General features: G+C 44.1%; 1 protein-coding gene across 5 annotated transcripts in view; it reads left to right on the forward strand.

Annotated features, from left to right (window-relative positions):
- LOC126293188 (S-phase kinase-associated protein 2-like) overlaps positions 1 to 14022 on the forward strand; it is a 114544-nt gene that overhangs the window by 9985 nt on the left and 90537 nt on the right. For all 5 annotated transcript variants that reach the window (XM_049986304.1, XM_049986302.1, XM_049986303.1 and 2 more), the window contains exon 2: positions 3345 to 3686. In XM_049986304.1, the coding sequence (XP_049842261.1) occupies positions 3430 to 3686 (257 nt within the window). In that variant the 5' untranslated portion in view covers positions 3345 to 3429. The remainder of the gene's footprint in view (positions 1 to 3344; positions 3687 to 14022) is intronic.

The raw sequence follows: 14022 nt of genomic DNA on the forward strand, positions 1-14022 counted from the left end.
GACTACGTGGATGCCTGTCACTTGTGAACCAAACCTTTTCGAGAACCGGTATTTTTGTTATTGCGTTTGTGATGCCATGTCTGACTGCTGTGTTCAGGAGAATGGTGTGCCCCAGGGCAATATCAATGGCATTTGCTCCGCAGTCAGGAGCCCTGTCAAATGCTCTTTGTTTGTGGGTGACTTTGCAACCTTCTACGCTTCCTCTAATCTTACAATGATGATGAGGCAGCGACAGCTGACCATTAGGAGCCTGGAAACCTGGGCCCGAACAACTGGTTTCGGTTCTCACCCAAGAAGACTATATGCGTCAATTTTAACTGTGCTCATCGGAGTTTAAACCAACTATTGCCCACAATATTTTAAGTCTTTTAAGTCTTCAAAACACTGTGCACTTTTTGGGTTTATCATTTGACTCGAAATTAACTTGGATCTCACACCTGAAAGACCTATGAACAAAGGGCTTCCAGTCAATGGGTATTTTGAAATGCCTTAGTGGAAAAACATGGGGTGCTGACAGTTCCCGCCTCCTGCAGTTTTATAGGGCATTTGTTTGATCACGCTTAGATTATAGCAGTGTGGTCTACGGATCGGCCCATCCTTCCTACCTTATGATGTTAGATGCTGTCCACAATCAGGGCATTCAGATATCGATTGGGTCCTTTTGAACCAGTCGAGTTCAGTCTGTGAACAGAGGCTGGTGAACCACAACTCTGGATTTTGCGACGTACCTTTTTGGGTCGACAGGTGCTGAAAATCTCAGCTTCATCTCAGTCATTGACATTTAGTTCGGTGGCCCAACCCACTTTCGAACAACTATTCAGGAATAAGCCCCACGTGACCAAACCATTGGGTATACATGCTACAGATTGTCCCAAAGATCTATATCTCTTGGGCATCAAAATACACACCTGGGGATGGAACGCATCGCCGCCTTGGTGTCTTCAGAGGACCAAAGTGTTTTGGACTTGTACTCCAGATTTTGTTTTTACAACTTAGTTGTAGTCCATTTTAAGTACATACCACGGTTTTATAGTTGTTTATACAGATGGATCCCAGCAAGAGAATGCTCTCGGTTATTCTGCTGTTTTCTCTGGTAGGATTGTGATGGCATTCAAGAGGGTTCAGAGATCACCGTACAAGGATCTGTACAAGGCACCCCACTGTCTAATAAACTTTGTGCAATTAAAGAGACGCCCACCACATGGTGCTCTTCCCTCCACATCTCCTGGTGGTAAACTACCTTCATATTGGTGTTACTGAATTGGCCCCCATTTTTTTATCAGTAATGAGCCACCCTTCCCTCTCCCAGCCCCTTTTGTTATGGGCATCCACTCACGGTCATCTGTATTTTGTCGCAGTGACTTTGCCCTTCACACTAAATGTGCCCTCCCACCTTTCTTTTCCCGGGTGTCAGGGGGTCGTCTCTCGCACGCTTATGTCCATCCTCTGTTTTTTTCTATGAAAGTTGTTTGTCCACCCAGAATTAAGTACTTGAATTTCCTTCTGGAACTGCAGTCCCTTGGTTAGCACCAGCATTGGTTCGAGAGGCCCTCAGTGTTGGCTCTGTGATTGCCAGGTTTTCTTCCCCTTTTCCTTGTGTTTTTTCTGTTGCATAGCATGAGATTTTTAAGTCGGTGATTGATGATGTAGCCGTGTATGTTACTAGAAGTAGGGATTATATTATTTTGTTCCCCTTTTCTCGTATCATTTTCCTCTGGTGTGTCCATGTTGTCACGATGACAGTAAAGTGTGGGGATCAGTGGTAGTACCCATGTCCTGTCAGGCAGTGCGCCCTCTGGTCTCGCCTGCCCTCGTTCCCCACACACTGTTTCCTACCCTTGCTGCCGCCTCGATGTTCCTTCTGTCTCTTTGTTTGCCTGCTTTCCTTTCCCATCAGTTGGACTATGCTGTTGGTGTTGCTTCTACCTTAATTTCTACCACCTCGGATTGTGAGACCAATGATGTTGCTGTTTTGTGCTCCCCCTCCCCCCCATCCCACCTCCCAGTCGCCAAAACCAATGGAACTCCACCCTGCTCTGCTCACTGATTGTCCACACACACCTTTCCCACAATCTCCCCGTCCTCTGTTCTACTTCTCCCTCCCAATAAAAAAATGCCACACCATCAAGCATTGTGCAAAACTCTGCTACCTGCAGCCAAAATGAGCTCACTGGCCCCCCTGCACGCTCTCGCATTGCTCCCAAGATACGGCATATTGTGTCGATGTGGAGACGAGTGGTCGGAAGTGACAGACAGTAAGCTCCATCTAGTAAAGCCCACGACACGGTCGTGACGTACCTCTTCCGGCCACTTCAACGGACTGAGGATCTCCTTACTCATCTTCATATATACACAGCCCTGTGATGCAGGGCTTCTTGCTCTGGACAGAGGACCCTGCAATGTGCAGTGCTCGTGGTGTACAGACTACTGTTTGCCACATTTTATTAGACTGCATTTTATTTTCCTATCGGAGGGTAGCGACAGATTTGCCGGCAGACCTGACCTCTATTTTAAGTGTCTTTCCAATAAATGTGGTTAAAGTTTTATGAAATGTCCCACATATTTTCCCAAAATTTGAGGGAGATGGCCTTAATGTGTTGTCATGGTGACTAGCTTACATATTGTTGTGTAAGTGGTCAGCTGGGCACATTTGCCTGTGCTGTCGTTGTGGATCCTCTGTTATTTTACTTGTTTTAATTGCTCGTATAGCACCTTTCACCCTTTCTCCATTTTCTTGAGGTGTGAGACGGAGTGAATGTGTGAGTGAGGTAGGAGTGGATGCACAAATGTCATTTTGGAGGTTTTATTCTCACTGTGTGCAACAATTTTAATCACGTTCATTCCTTTTAGAATGTGCCAGGGTGCTGATAACCTTGCCATTGTGTGTAGTCAGAAAACACACACACACACACACACACACACACACACACACACACACACACACACACTGGCATTAGATCCGCACACTGCACAGCTGTCTCCCTCACAGCTGTCAGATGCTCTCCCCCAACCCTTCCTTCCTCCACCACCACCACCACCACCACCACCACCCAATCCATATGACATGACCCTCCACCCCAGTCGAGCTGCAGTGCTGGCACAGTGTAGTCAGTTGGGAGGTGTGTGTGTACTCTATATATCTGAAGGATTTGTCTGAAAACTGTCAGTGGAGGCCACAGAGAGATGTGGCTGTTTGAAAGGGGTCAATATGGAATAAGATAGAGAAGCCCTGTTGTAGTGTATCCTTGTGATGTAATTTTTAAAACTTGTATAATTATGCAATGTCAATTCATTATTGGTAATGGGTAAACTGTGATTGTAAGAGTCAATAATTATGGTTTCAGCAACTGGATGCACCTGCAGTAATCTGAGCCTTCAGTAACGCCAAATCGTCTGTCGCTTTTTGGACGGCTGTGCAGCACGGCGGGAATGGCAGAGGACGGATGCGGGCCGGGTGAACCTGTGTCGAAGGTCCTACGTGTCGGTGAGACACCCGAGAGGGAGGTAGCGGCCGATGTGCATGGTATAAATATTGACCGGCTTCCAGATGAAATGTTGATCAATATATTTTCCTCCCTCGGCTTTAACGAGCTCATAGACATTGTACAAAATGTTTGCTTGCGTTGGAGGCGACTAGCACACGACCCGACACTCTGGCTAGACAAGGAGTACATCGTCAGGGGAAGGTAAGAGGAGGTGCTGGCAGTTACCATTCCGGTCGACTTTAGTCTGAATACTGCAAGTTCTCTCTTGTTTTATTAAATTTCAGTTTGTATTCAGACGACTAAACGATTGGTGCTTGTTTTGTATTTTAACTATGTTTCACCTTGTTCGCATGCTGCTACACATTAAAACTGTATCACCAGAAATGATAACAAATAATGAAATTTTACTTTTTGTGCATATACGGTACTCGCTTAGCACCCGCTCATTTGCTCGTGTGGACTGTAAGGTAAGCACAGTTTTTTCCTTATTTAATAGAATGTCTTTGTTGTCACAAATTGCAACAAATTCTGAACTTTCCACTAATTGAGGCCGTACAAGTTTGATCTTTCTTGAATGTATTTTTGACAAGAAATCTGAGGTTTTTCTTAATTGTGTCTTTTGATTTCTTGTGACGATATTTTGTCTCCTAACACACATTTGTTTATATTCGACCGAAAAATGAAATGCGAATTTCCGTAGACTTAGTGTTAAAGCTTTTTTTCATTTAAGAAACTATTTTCTAAAAAATTATCTTTTCATTAATTCGCCCCCTTTAGGATTGGATTTCCAAAAGCAGTAAAATGTTTTTTTTTATTTCTAACAATGAAGTCAAATGCAAATTTTTATGGATTTATCTTGACATCTCCTTGCAAAATGGAAAAAAAAATCAACCCCTGTGTTGTTCCCTTAGGGGTGGAATTTTGAAGAGTCCTCTCGTAAATATCCTTAGTGGTTTGGGTTGGGCAGCGACGAGTCAGTGAATCAGCACAGGCCTATTTCACTTCCATAGGTAGTGGAATTTCCAAAGACAGTGAAACATGGGGAAGCCAAATACCAGTTTTCAAAGATTTAGTTTTAAAAATGCATTGCTGTTGTAGTCTTCACTCCGAAGACCGGTTTGGTGCAGCTCTCCATGCTACTCTATCTTGTGTGTGTTTCTTCATGTCTGTGTAACAATGCAAAGGGTACCAAATTTGTTACAAAAGTCACTAAATTACTGAGCGGACAGTATTTTTCAGTAACGGTATCTCGTTCATTCCAGGCAAGTCTTGATTTGTTAAGTCATCGTCCAGACACAAGTTGACTGTAATCTGAGTCCATTTTAGCGAACTAATAATTTCTCTCAGGCGATAAAATTTTATTGATTATGAAATAAAAGTTCTTGAAGTTTATACAGAATTGGAAATTACTAAATTACACAATTTATTTGTTTAATATAAAGGTGTTTTGAATTTTGTATGCATAAAAAAGGTAAATTCATGTGCGGCTTTTACTCTGAGTCGAGTTATTATTTAGAGTGCTAAAAGCGCACATGCACAGTTCGCTGACCTATGTGGTAAATTTCATTTTGTGATCTTGACCCAAATGGAGAGTAAATCCAGTTTCATTTAAACTTTACGTGAGATACACACATCACGTTATTACAAGAGTTGTTTAGCCCATTAGGGAAAACTGAAACCTGTGCACTCGATTTGAAATAAGTTACATGCCAGTGCGTGATCGAGCTGTCCAGTAAATTGTGTACAAAAGTTACAAATGTGTTTAGACTTACTGCACAAAGATGGAAATTAATTTTAAAGTGCAGATTTTGACAAAAAATGAACCGAAAGTTTACTCAAAGTATCAAGGTTCCGGTTTAATTTGCGAGATGTATCACCATGTTGATTACGTTGCCTAGTAACAGTGTAAAGCAGCTTAATTAATTCATTACAATGATTTGCGACAGTGTTACACGAAGTTTGCTGACTGCATGACAGCATGAACCATAGACCTTGCCATTGGTGGGGAGCCTGGTGTGCCTCAGCGATATAGATGGCCGTACCGTAGATGCAACCACAACGGAGGGGTATCTGTTGAGAGGCCAGACAAACGTGTGGTTCCTGAATAGGGGCAGCAGCCTTTTCAGTAGTTGCAGGGGTAACAATCTGGATGATTGACTGATCTGGCCTTGTAACATTAACCAAAACAGCCTTCCTGTGCTGGTACTGCGAACGGCTGAAAACAAGGGGAAACTACGGCCGTAATTTTTCCTGAGGGCATGCAGCTTTACTGTATGATTAAATGATTATGGCGTCCTCTTGGGTAAAACATTCCGGAGGTAAAATAATCCTCCATTCGGATCTCCTACTACAGTAGTACAAATTTACAATTAGCTCTGCTGATGATGAAGAAATTGATGAAATGTATGATGCGATAAAAGAAATTATTCAATTAGTGAAGGGAGACGAAAATTTAATAGTCATGCGTGACTGGAATTCGAGAGTAAGAAAAGGGAGAGAAGGAAACATTGTAGGTGAATATGGATTGGGGGTATGATTGAAAGAGGAAGCCATCTGGTAGAATTTTACACAGAGCATAACGTAATCATAGCTAGCACTTGGTTCATGAGTCATAAAAGAAGGTTGTATACTTGGAAGAATCCTGGAGATACTAGAAAGTATCAGATAGCTTATATAATGGCAATACAGATTTAGGAACCAGTTTTTTGTACGACATTTCCAGGGGCAGATGTGGACTCTGGAACCTTAGATTAAAACTGAAGAAACTGCAACAAGGTGGGAATTTAAGGAGATGGGACCTAGATCAACTGACTAAACCAGAGATGGTACAGTGTTTCAGGGATAGCATAAGGGAACAATTGGCAGGAATAAGGAATGGGGGGAAAGAAATACAGTAGAAGAAGAATAGGTAGCACTGAGGGATGAAGTAGTGAAAGCAGCCGGGGTTCAAGTAGGTAAAAAGACGAGGGTTGTAGAAATCCTTGAGTAACAGAATAAATACTGAATTTAATTGATGAAAGGAGAAAATATAAAAATGCAGTAAATGAAGCAGGCAAAAAGGAATACAAACGTCTCAAAAATGTGATCGACAGGAAATGCAAAATGGCTGAGCAGGGATGGCTAGAGGACAAATGTAAGGATGTAGAGGCTTATCTCGCTAGGGGTAAGAGATACTCCCTACAGGAAAATTAAAGAGACCTTTGGAGAAAAGAGAGCCACTTATATGAACATCAAGAGCTCAGATGGAAACCCAGTTATAAGCAAAGAAGGGAAAGCAGAAAGGTGGATGGAGTATATAGAGGGTCTATACAAGGGCAGTGTACTTGAGGGCAATATTATGGAAATGAAAGAGGATGTAGATGAAGATGAAATGGGAGATAGGATACTGTGTGAAGAGTTTGACAGAGCACTGAAAGACCTGAGTCGAAACAGGGCCCTGGGAGTAGACAACATTCCATTAGAACTACTGACTGCCTTGGGAGAGCCAGTCCTGACAGAACTCTACCGTATGGTGAGCAAGATGTATGAGACAGGCGAAATACCCTCGGACTACAAGATGAACATAATAATTCCAATCCCAAAGAGAGCAAGTGTTGATATGTGTGAAAATTACAGAACTATCAGTTTAATAAGTCACAGCTGCAATATACTAAGACTAATTTTTTACAGACGAATGGAACAACTGGTAGAATCTGACCTCGGGGAACATCAGTATGGATTCTGTTGTAACACGTGAGGCAGTACTGACCCTACGACTTATCTTAGAAGCTAGATTAAGAAAGGGCAAACCTACGTTTCTAGTATTTGTAGACTTAGAGAAAGCTTTTGAGAATGTTGACTGGAATACTCTCGTTCATATTCTGAAGGTGGCAGGGGTAAAATACCAGGAGTGAAAGGCTATTTACAATTTATACAGAAACCAGGTGGCAGTTACAAGAATCAAGGGACATGAAGGGAAAGCAGGGTTTGGGAAGGGAGTGAGACAGGGTTGTAGCCTCTCCCTGATGTTATTCAATCTGTATATTGAGCAAGCAGTAAAGGAAACAAAAGAACAATTCGGAGTAGGGATTAAAATTAATGGAGAAAGGAATAAAAACATTGAGGTTCGCCGATGACGTAATTCTGTCAGAGACAGCAAAGGACTTGGAAGAGCAGTTGAATGGAATGGACAGTGTCTTGAAAGGAGGATATAAGATGAACATCAACAAAAGGAAAACGAGGGTAATGGAATGTAGTCGAATTAAGTCGGGTGATGCTGAGGGAATTAGATTAGGAAATGAGATACTTAAAGTAGTAAAAGAGTTTTGCTATTTGGGGAGCAAAATAACTGATGATGGTCGAAGTAGAGAGGATATAAAATGTAGACTGGCAATGCCAAGGAAGCATTTCTGAAGAAGAGAAATTTGTTAACATCGAGTATTGATTTAAGTGTTAGGCAGTCATTTCTGAAAGTATTTGTATGGAGAGTAGCCGTGTATGGAAGTGAATCATGGACGATAAATAGTTTAGACAAGAAGAGAACAGAAGCTTTCGAAATGTGGTGCTACATAAGAATGCTGAAGATGAGATGAGTAGATTACATAACTAATGAGGAGGTACTGAATAGAAATGGAGAGAAGAGAAATATGTGGCACAACTTAACTAGAAGAAGGGATCGGTTGGTAGGGCATATTCTGAGGCATCAAGGGATCACATGGAGGGTAAAAATCGTAGAAGGAGACAAAGAGATGAATACACTAAGCAGATTCAGAAGGATGTAGGCTGCAGTAGGTACTGGGAGATGAAGCAGCTTGAACAGGATATAGTAGCATGGACAGTTGCATCTAACCAGTCTGTGACCTGGCAGTATGACTGGTTTTAGCCTGTTCAACCCCCATTTAAATCATCGTTCTGTGGCAATCCAATGGAATTGTAATGGCTACTACCGTCACCTTCCGGAATTGAAATCTCTTATTTCGTCTTACTCTGCAGCTTGTGTGGTTCTACAGGAATCTCATTTTACTGACGATCACTCATCAACTCTCCGTGGGTTCTGTGTTTTCTGTCCAAATCGGGTCGGACCCCTGCGGCCTTCTGGTGGCATTTATATGTTGGTCCGTACAGACATTGTTAGCACGTGGATTCATCTTCACACTACATTGGAAGCAGTTGCTGTTAGGGTCCACCTGGACTGCGAGGTCACGGTTTGCAATCTTTATCTCCCTCCTGGCAGGACGCTTACACCAGCTGCGTTAACTGCCCTTCTTCAGCATCTTCCTCCTCCCTTCTACCTTCTCGGGGATTTTAATGCTCACTATCGCTTGTGGAGCAGTGCATTTCCATCTAGACAAGGTCTTCTCTTAGATCAGTTTATTACAGACCACGACTTGTGCCTTCTTAATGATGGCTGCCCTACCCATTTCAGTGCCGGTCATGATACCTTTTCTGCCATTGATCTTTCTCTTTCTCCTCCCTTCATTACACTGGTCGCCACACGACGACCTTTGTGATAGTGACCATTTCTCGTTGATTCTCTCTCTCCCTTACCGCTCCCCAATGGACAGGTTACCTCATTGGTCTTTCCAACACGCCGATTGGCCTCTATACACTGCACAGGTCGTGTTTTCTCCCTCTTTGTCTGGTTGTATTGATGATGTCCTACATGATGTGTTTGATGCGATTGTTCGCACTGCTAGCCTTGCTGTACCACGCTCATCTGGACCATTTCGTCGCCGGCAAGTCTCGTGGTGGAGTACGGCCATTGCCATTGCCATCCGTGATAGCTGTCTAGCTTTGCAACACTTTAATAGGCACCCATCCGTTGCCAGCCTTATTACCTTTAAGCGCCTTCGCGCTAAATCCCATTATGTAATCAAACAGAGCAAGTGGATGTGTTGGGAATGATTTGTTTCTTCCCTCGGTTCTACTGCCCCTATGTCACAGGTATGGGCTTCACTTCACTCTCTCCAAGGTTGCCATCGGCTGTCTACCCTCCCAGGCCTTCACCTCCCAGATGGCCTTTGTACGGACCTGTTGATTCTCGCGGAACATCTTGTGACCAATTTTGCAACAGCATCAGCCTCCTATCTGGCTGCTTTCCTTCACCGGAAACAGCGGGGTGAAGCTTTCACCTTATGTTTTACCCCTCGTCAGTCAGAATCCTACAACAAACCTTTTACTGAATGGGAATTTCTTTCTGCACTTTCTTCTTCTCGTGATACGGCCCCTGGCCCAGACTCCATTCATAACCAACTGCTTCAACATCTCAGTGCTCCACAACGGCAACATCTTCTCCAGGTGTTTAACCGTATCTAGCTCCTGGGTGACTTCCCTTCTCAGTGGAGGTATAGCATTGTGGTTCCTGTCCTTAAGCTTGGTAAGAACCCCCTATTTGTTGACAGCTATCGGCCAATTAGTTTGACAAATATTGTTTGTAAATTACTTGAACGGATGGTAGCCCGTCGGCTCAATTGCGTACTTGAATCTCGGGATGTATTGTCCCCTTACCAGTGTGGCTTCCAAGAGGGAGCGTCTCCGATTGATCATTTACTTCGCTTGGAATCCGCAGTTTGGCAGGCTTTTTCCCAGCGCCGCCATTTGGTTGCAGTATTTTTTGACCTATGCAAGGGCTATGACACGGCCTGGCGCCTTCACATGTTACTTACACTTCATCAGTGGGGTCTTCGGGGCCCGCTCCCGGTTTTTATCTGCCAGTTCCTGTTCCATCGGTCATTCAGGGTTCGGGTTGGTACTGTTTTTAGTTCCCAACAGACCTAAGAGACGGGCATCGTACAGGGTTCTGTGTTGATTGTACTTCTTTCCCTCATTGCTATCGATGGACTTGTGGCCTCTGTCAGTCCTTTGGTCGCCCATGCCCTGTATGTGGATGATTTTTGCATTTGGGTTAGTTCCTCTTCAATGGCCTCTGCAGAGTGGCAGCTCCAGAGGGGAGCTATACGGCGTGCCTGTGCATGGACCCTCTCACACGGGTTTCGTTTCTCTCCTTTAAAATTGAGGGTGGTCCACGTCTGTCACCGTACCACCATCCACCCTGATCCAGAGGTCTATCTCGATGCACAAAGATTGCCTGTGGTCCTACAGTTTCATTTCCTGGGTCTTCTTTCCGACAACAAGCTCATTTGGCTGCCTCATATCATACTTCCGAAGGTAGGATGTTTCCGTAAACTCAGTGTCCTACTCTTCCTTGCCCACTCCTCTTGGGGTGCGGACCGCTCCCTCCTTCTCAGTCTTTATCGTGCTCTAGTTCTGTCTCGTTTGGACTATGGTTGTCAAGTTTATGGTTCGGCTGCTCCTTCCACACGGCACCTCCTGGAACTGGTCCACCATCATGGTATCTGTTTGGCCACCGGTGCCTTCCCTACTAGCCCTGTTGATAGTCTCCTGGTTGAAGCTGGGATCCCACCCGCCCTTTCTGTTCGGCGGTCCCAGCTTCTGGTGTCTTATGCACTCGCTGTCCGTTCTTCTCCCACTCATCCTTCCTATTCTATCTTGTTCCAAGACCATGGACGTCGGCCACCTGATTCCCGCCCATGGCCGGGTTTACCAGCTGGGCTCTGCCTTGCGTCTCTTTGCCGTGATTTTCAGCTTCCTTCTTTGTCCTGTCTTCCTCACTCCCCCCCTCCGGTTAGTTCCTCGGCCTCGAATTCGGATGGATCTCCGCCAAGGTCCGAAATATTCCATCCCCCCCATGGTGTTCCATTCCTTTTTCCACCGAATTTTATGGGAGTTTCAGGATGCTGTTGTTTTTTACACTGATGGCTCTAAATCAGCTGATGAAGTGGGGTATGCCTTCACTTCCTCTGTTGGAACAGAAAATTATCTGCTGCCACCTACATGTGGGGTGTTTACTGCGGAATTGATGGCAATATCCCAGGCCCTTACCTTTATTAAACAGTCCCAACACAACCACGTTTTGTTGTGTACAGACTCAATGAGTGGCCCCCTGGCTATTGTCCGGTGTTTTTCACGCCATCCCTTGGTCTCTGCCATCCATGACCATCTCGCTGATATTCACAGTGGTGCTTGTTCTGACTTCCTTCGGGGACTTGGCCATGTGGGTATCCCGGGTAATGAGCTCGCTGATCATTTGGCTGGGGGCGCAGTCACTTACCCCTCATTTTCTGTAACCCCTCCTGCAGGGGATTTACGGCTTCACATCAAATCCCACTTCGCACAATCATGGGCCAACTCTTGGGAGGCTACTTCCCTGTCTAATAAACTTCATGTGATTAAGGTGACACCAGGCCCGTGGTGGTCTTCCTTTCGCCTCTCCCAAAAGGACTCGACCACACTGTGCCGTCTCCGCATTGGGCATACCAGGCTGACTCATGGTTTTCTTTTGTGTGATGAGCCACCCCCACTTCGTGGTTGTGGGAGCTTCCTGTCAGTAGCCCACATTTTGGTTGAATCCCCCCTTCTTTTGGCTCTCGTGCTAAGTACAGACTCCCCTGCACTTTACCTTTGATGTTGGCTGACAATTCCCGGATGGTCAACCTGGTTCTCGGTTTTCTCTGGGAAAGTGGTTTTTATTCTCAGTTTTAAGGTTTTTAATCTCTCTCTGGTGTGGGGTCAGGGCGGTGAGTGTTGGGATATCTCCCACTGTAAGCTGTGTTTTGAGATTCCAGACTCCCCTCCCTGGCTGAGATCCTCTTTTCTTCCCCTTTTACTCTGTTTTTATCAATTTTTTTTTTGTTTTTTGTTTTTTTAGGGATCGTTAAGTCTCCTTTCCCATACATACTTCTACATTTTAGCGGTTGCACTTATTAAGCCGCAGGTGGTCTTGCCTCTGCTGCTTCAGGATAGCGTTGGGTTCGTTCTCTTGCTGACTTACCTCATTTTGTTTTCAACATTGACAGCATGACTGCCCTTTTACATTTTTTAGCCTTTTCCCTTCTATTGTTCTGATATTTTTGAGATGTCACACTATCGGAATGGACCACATTTGAAACAAGGGACTGATGACCTTGCTGTTTTGTCCCTTAAACCCCAAACAAACCAAACAACCAACCAACCAGGTCCGTAACTCCAGACTGACGGACTGGTGCAGTTGTTCAGTTTGAGCAGTACAGGTGGTGTGATGTGCAACTCTAACTATAGTCACCGTATTGTAATTCATGTGTTGTTTGTTTGGTAATACTTTTTAATTTTTTTCTTTGTTCCAGAACGTTTCTCCCTGCATCAGATACTGTTCAAATTTGATTTCATTCTGAACAGGTGTTCTCTTTCTACAGAATCTTGAAACTGGAACTCTAACTGTGGACACCCTGTATGTAGAAGCAAACACATTTTTTTAGTGTTATTGTCCACAGTTGGTCACACCAAGGGGCTCGGGTTCAATTCCCGGCTGGGTCGGAGATTTTCTTCGCTCAGGGACTGGGTATTGTGTTGTCCTCATTATCATATCATGATCATCAGTGGAAGGCTACGGGAAACCACCACTGGACTCACTTCCATAGAAGCTCATGCGGTGGACCTCTCTGACGAGGCTTCCCCCATGAAAAGACCTGCCGTAAGGCAGAACATAAAGTTATTTCCACAGTTAGATATATAGTTGTATGGAAGCTTTGAAAAACTGACACCATTAATTGAAAATTATTTTCTACTACTCTTATTGTGTTTGTGACTGTTTGCCTCCTTTTCCTCTTTAATACCTCCGGCCATTCCCGCAAAAAAAACATTGATCTCTATCTGGGGCTTCAAAATGTACTAGTATTAGCTTCTAGCCTCTGACTGTTCTCTCTGTGTCGTAGTCACACATTGTGTAGTCTACCGTGGTCTTAGTTAACAGATCATCACTCCACCTGTTATCTTAGGACTTTGCTAACTGCTAGTTAATTCCATTTACAGAAGTGTAACTATTTGTATCCTTTTCTGTTTCTCTTCCCTTCCCTATGTGTGCATTTAGGTCTCAGTTAACATTGTCTTCACCTCCTGTTCAGGTAGGTGACTCTGCATTTCATCTTCAGAGTCTTCCTTCTCATTAGCAGACCCTCCAATTTGTGATCCATATACTTGCAGAATTTCCCTGTCCCCCTTTCCCTCTGACCTCAATCATCCTCTCACACCTACTGCCACTCCATGTTTTCCTTCTTCCTCATTATCACTCCATTACACCATATGTCCCCTCCCTACCATTCCAACTGGAGTCTGATAATCGTAGAATACCCATTCTTCTCCTATTCATCACTCCACCACATCCTCCACCTTCCCTGTCAGTGTCCCTATGTTCAGTGTACCAAGTCTTAGTCACTGGGAATTGATAGTTCTGAAGCTTGCACTGTGCCTGAGTGCATGTATTTTATCTACTAATGACTTGTTGCTCTTACTGTCTATGGATTTAACAGAGTTTATCCTCCAATCTTCTTGGGCCATACAAGTATTTTATTTCCCCCCTGCCTCTCAACAGCTAAGGCACCCTTTCTAGCATTAAGGCCTCTCCAAGAGTAAAACACTAGTATGAAGGCTACCCAGAAAGTAACAAATGTTTTGAAATAAACAAACTAACAATATGGAAAAACCAAATTTCATTATAGAGTCT

Source organism: Schistocerca gregaria, chromosome 10 (genome assembly GCF_023897955.1).
Source record: "Schistocerca gregaria isolate iqSchGreg1 chromosome 10, iqSchGreg1.2, whole genome shotgun sequence".
NCBI lineage: Eukaryota > Metazoa > Arthropoda > Insecta > Orthoptera > Acrididae > Schistocerca > Schistocerca gregaria.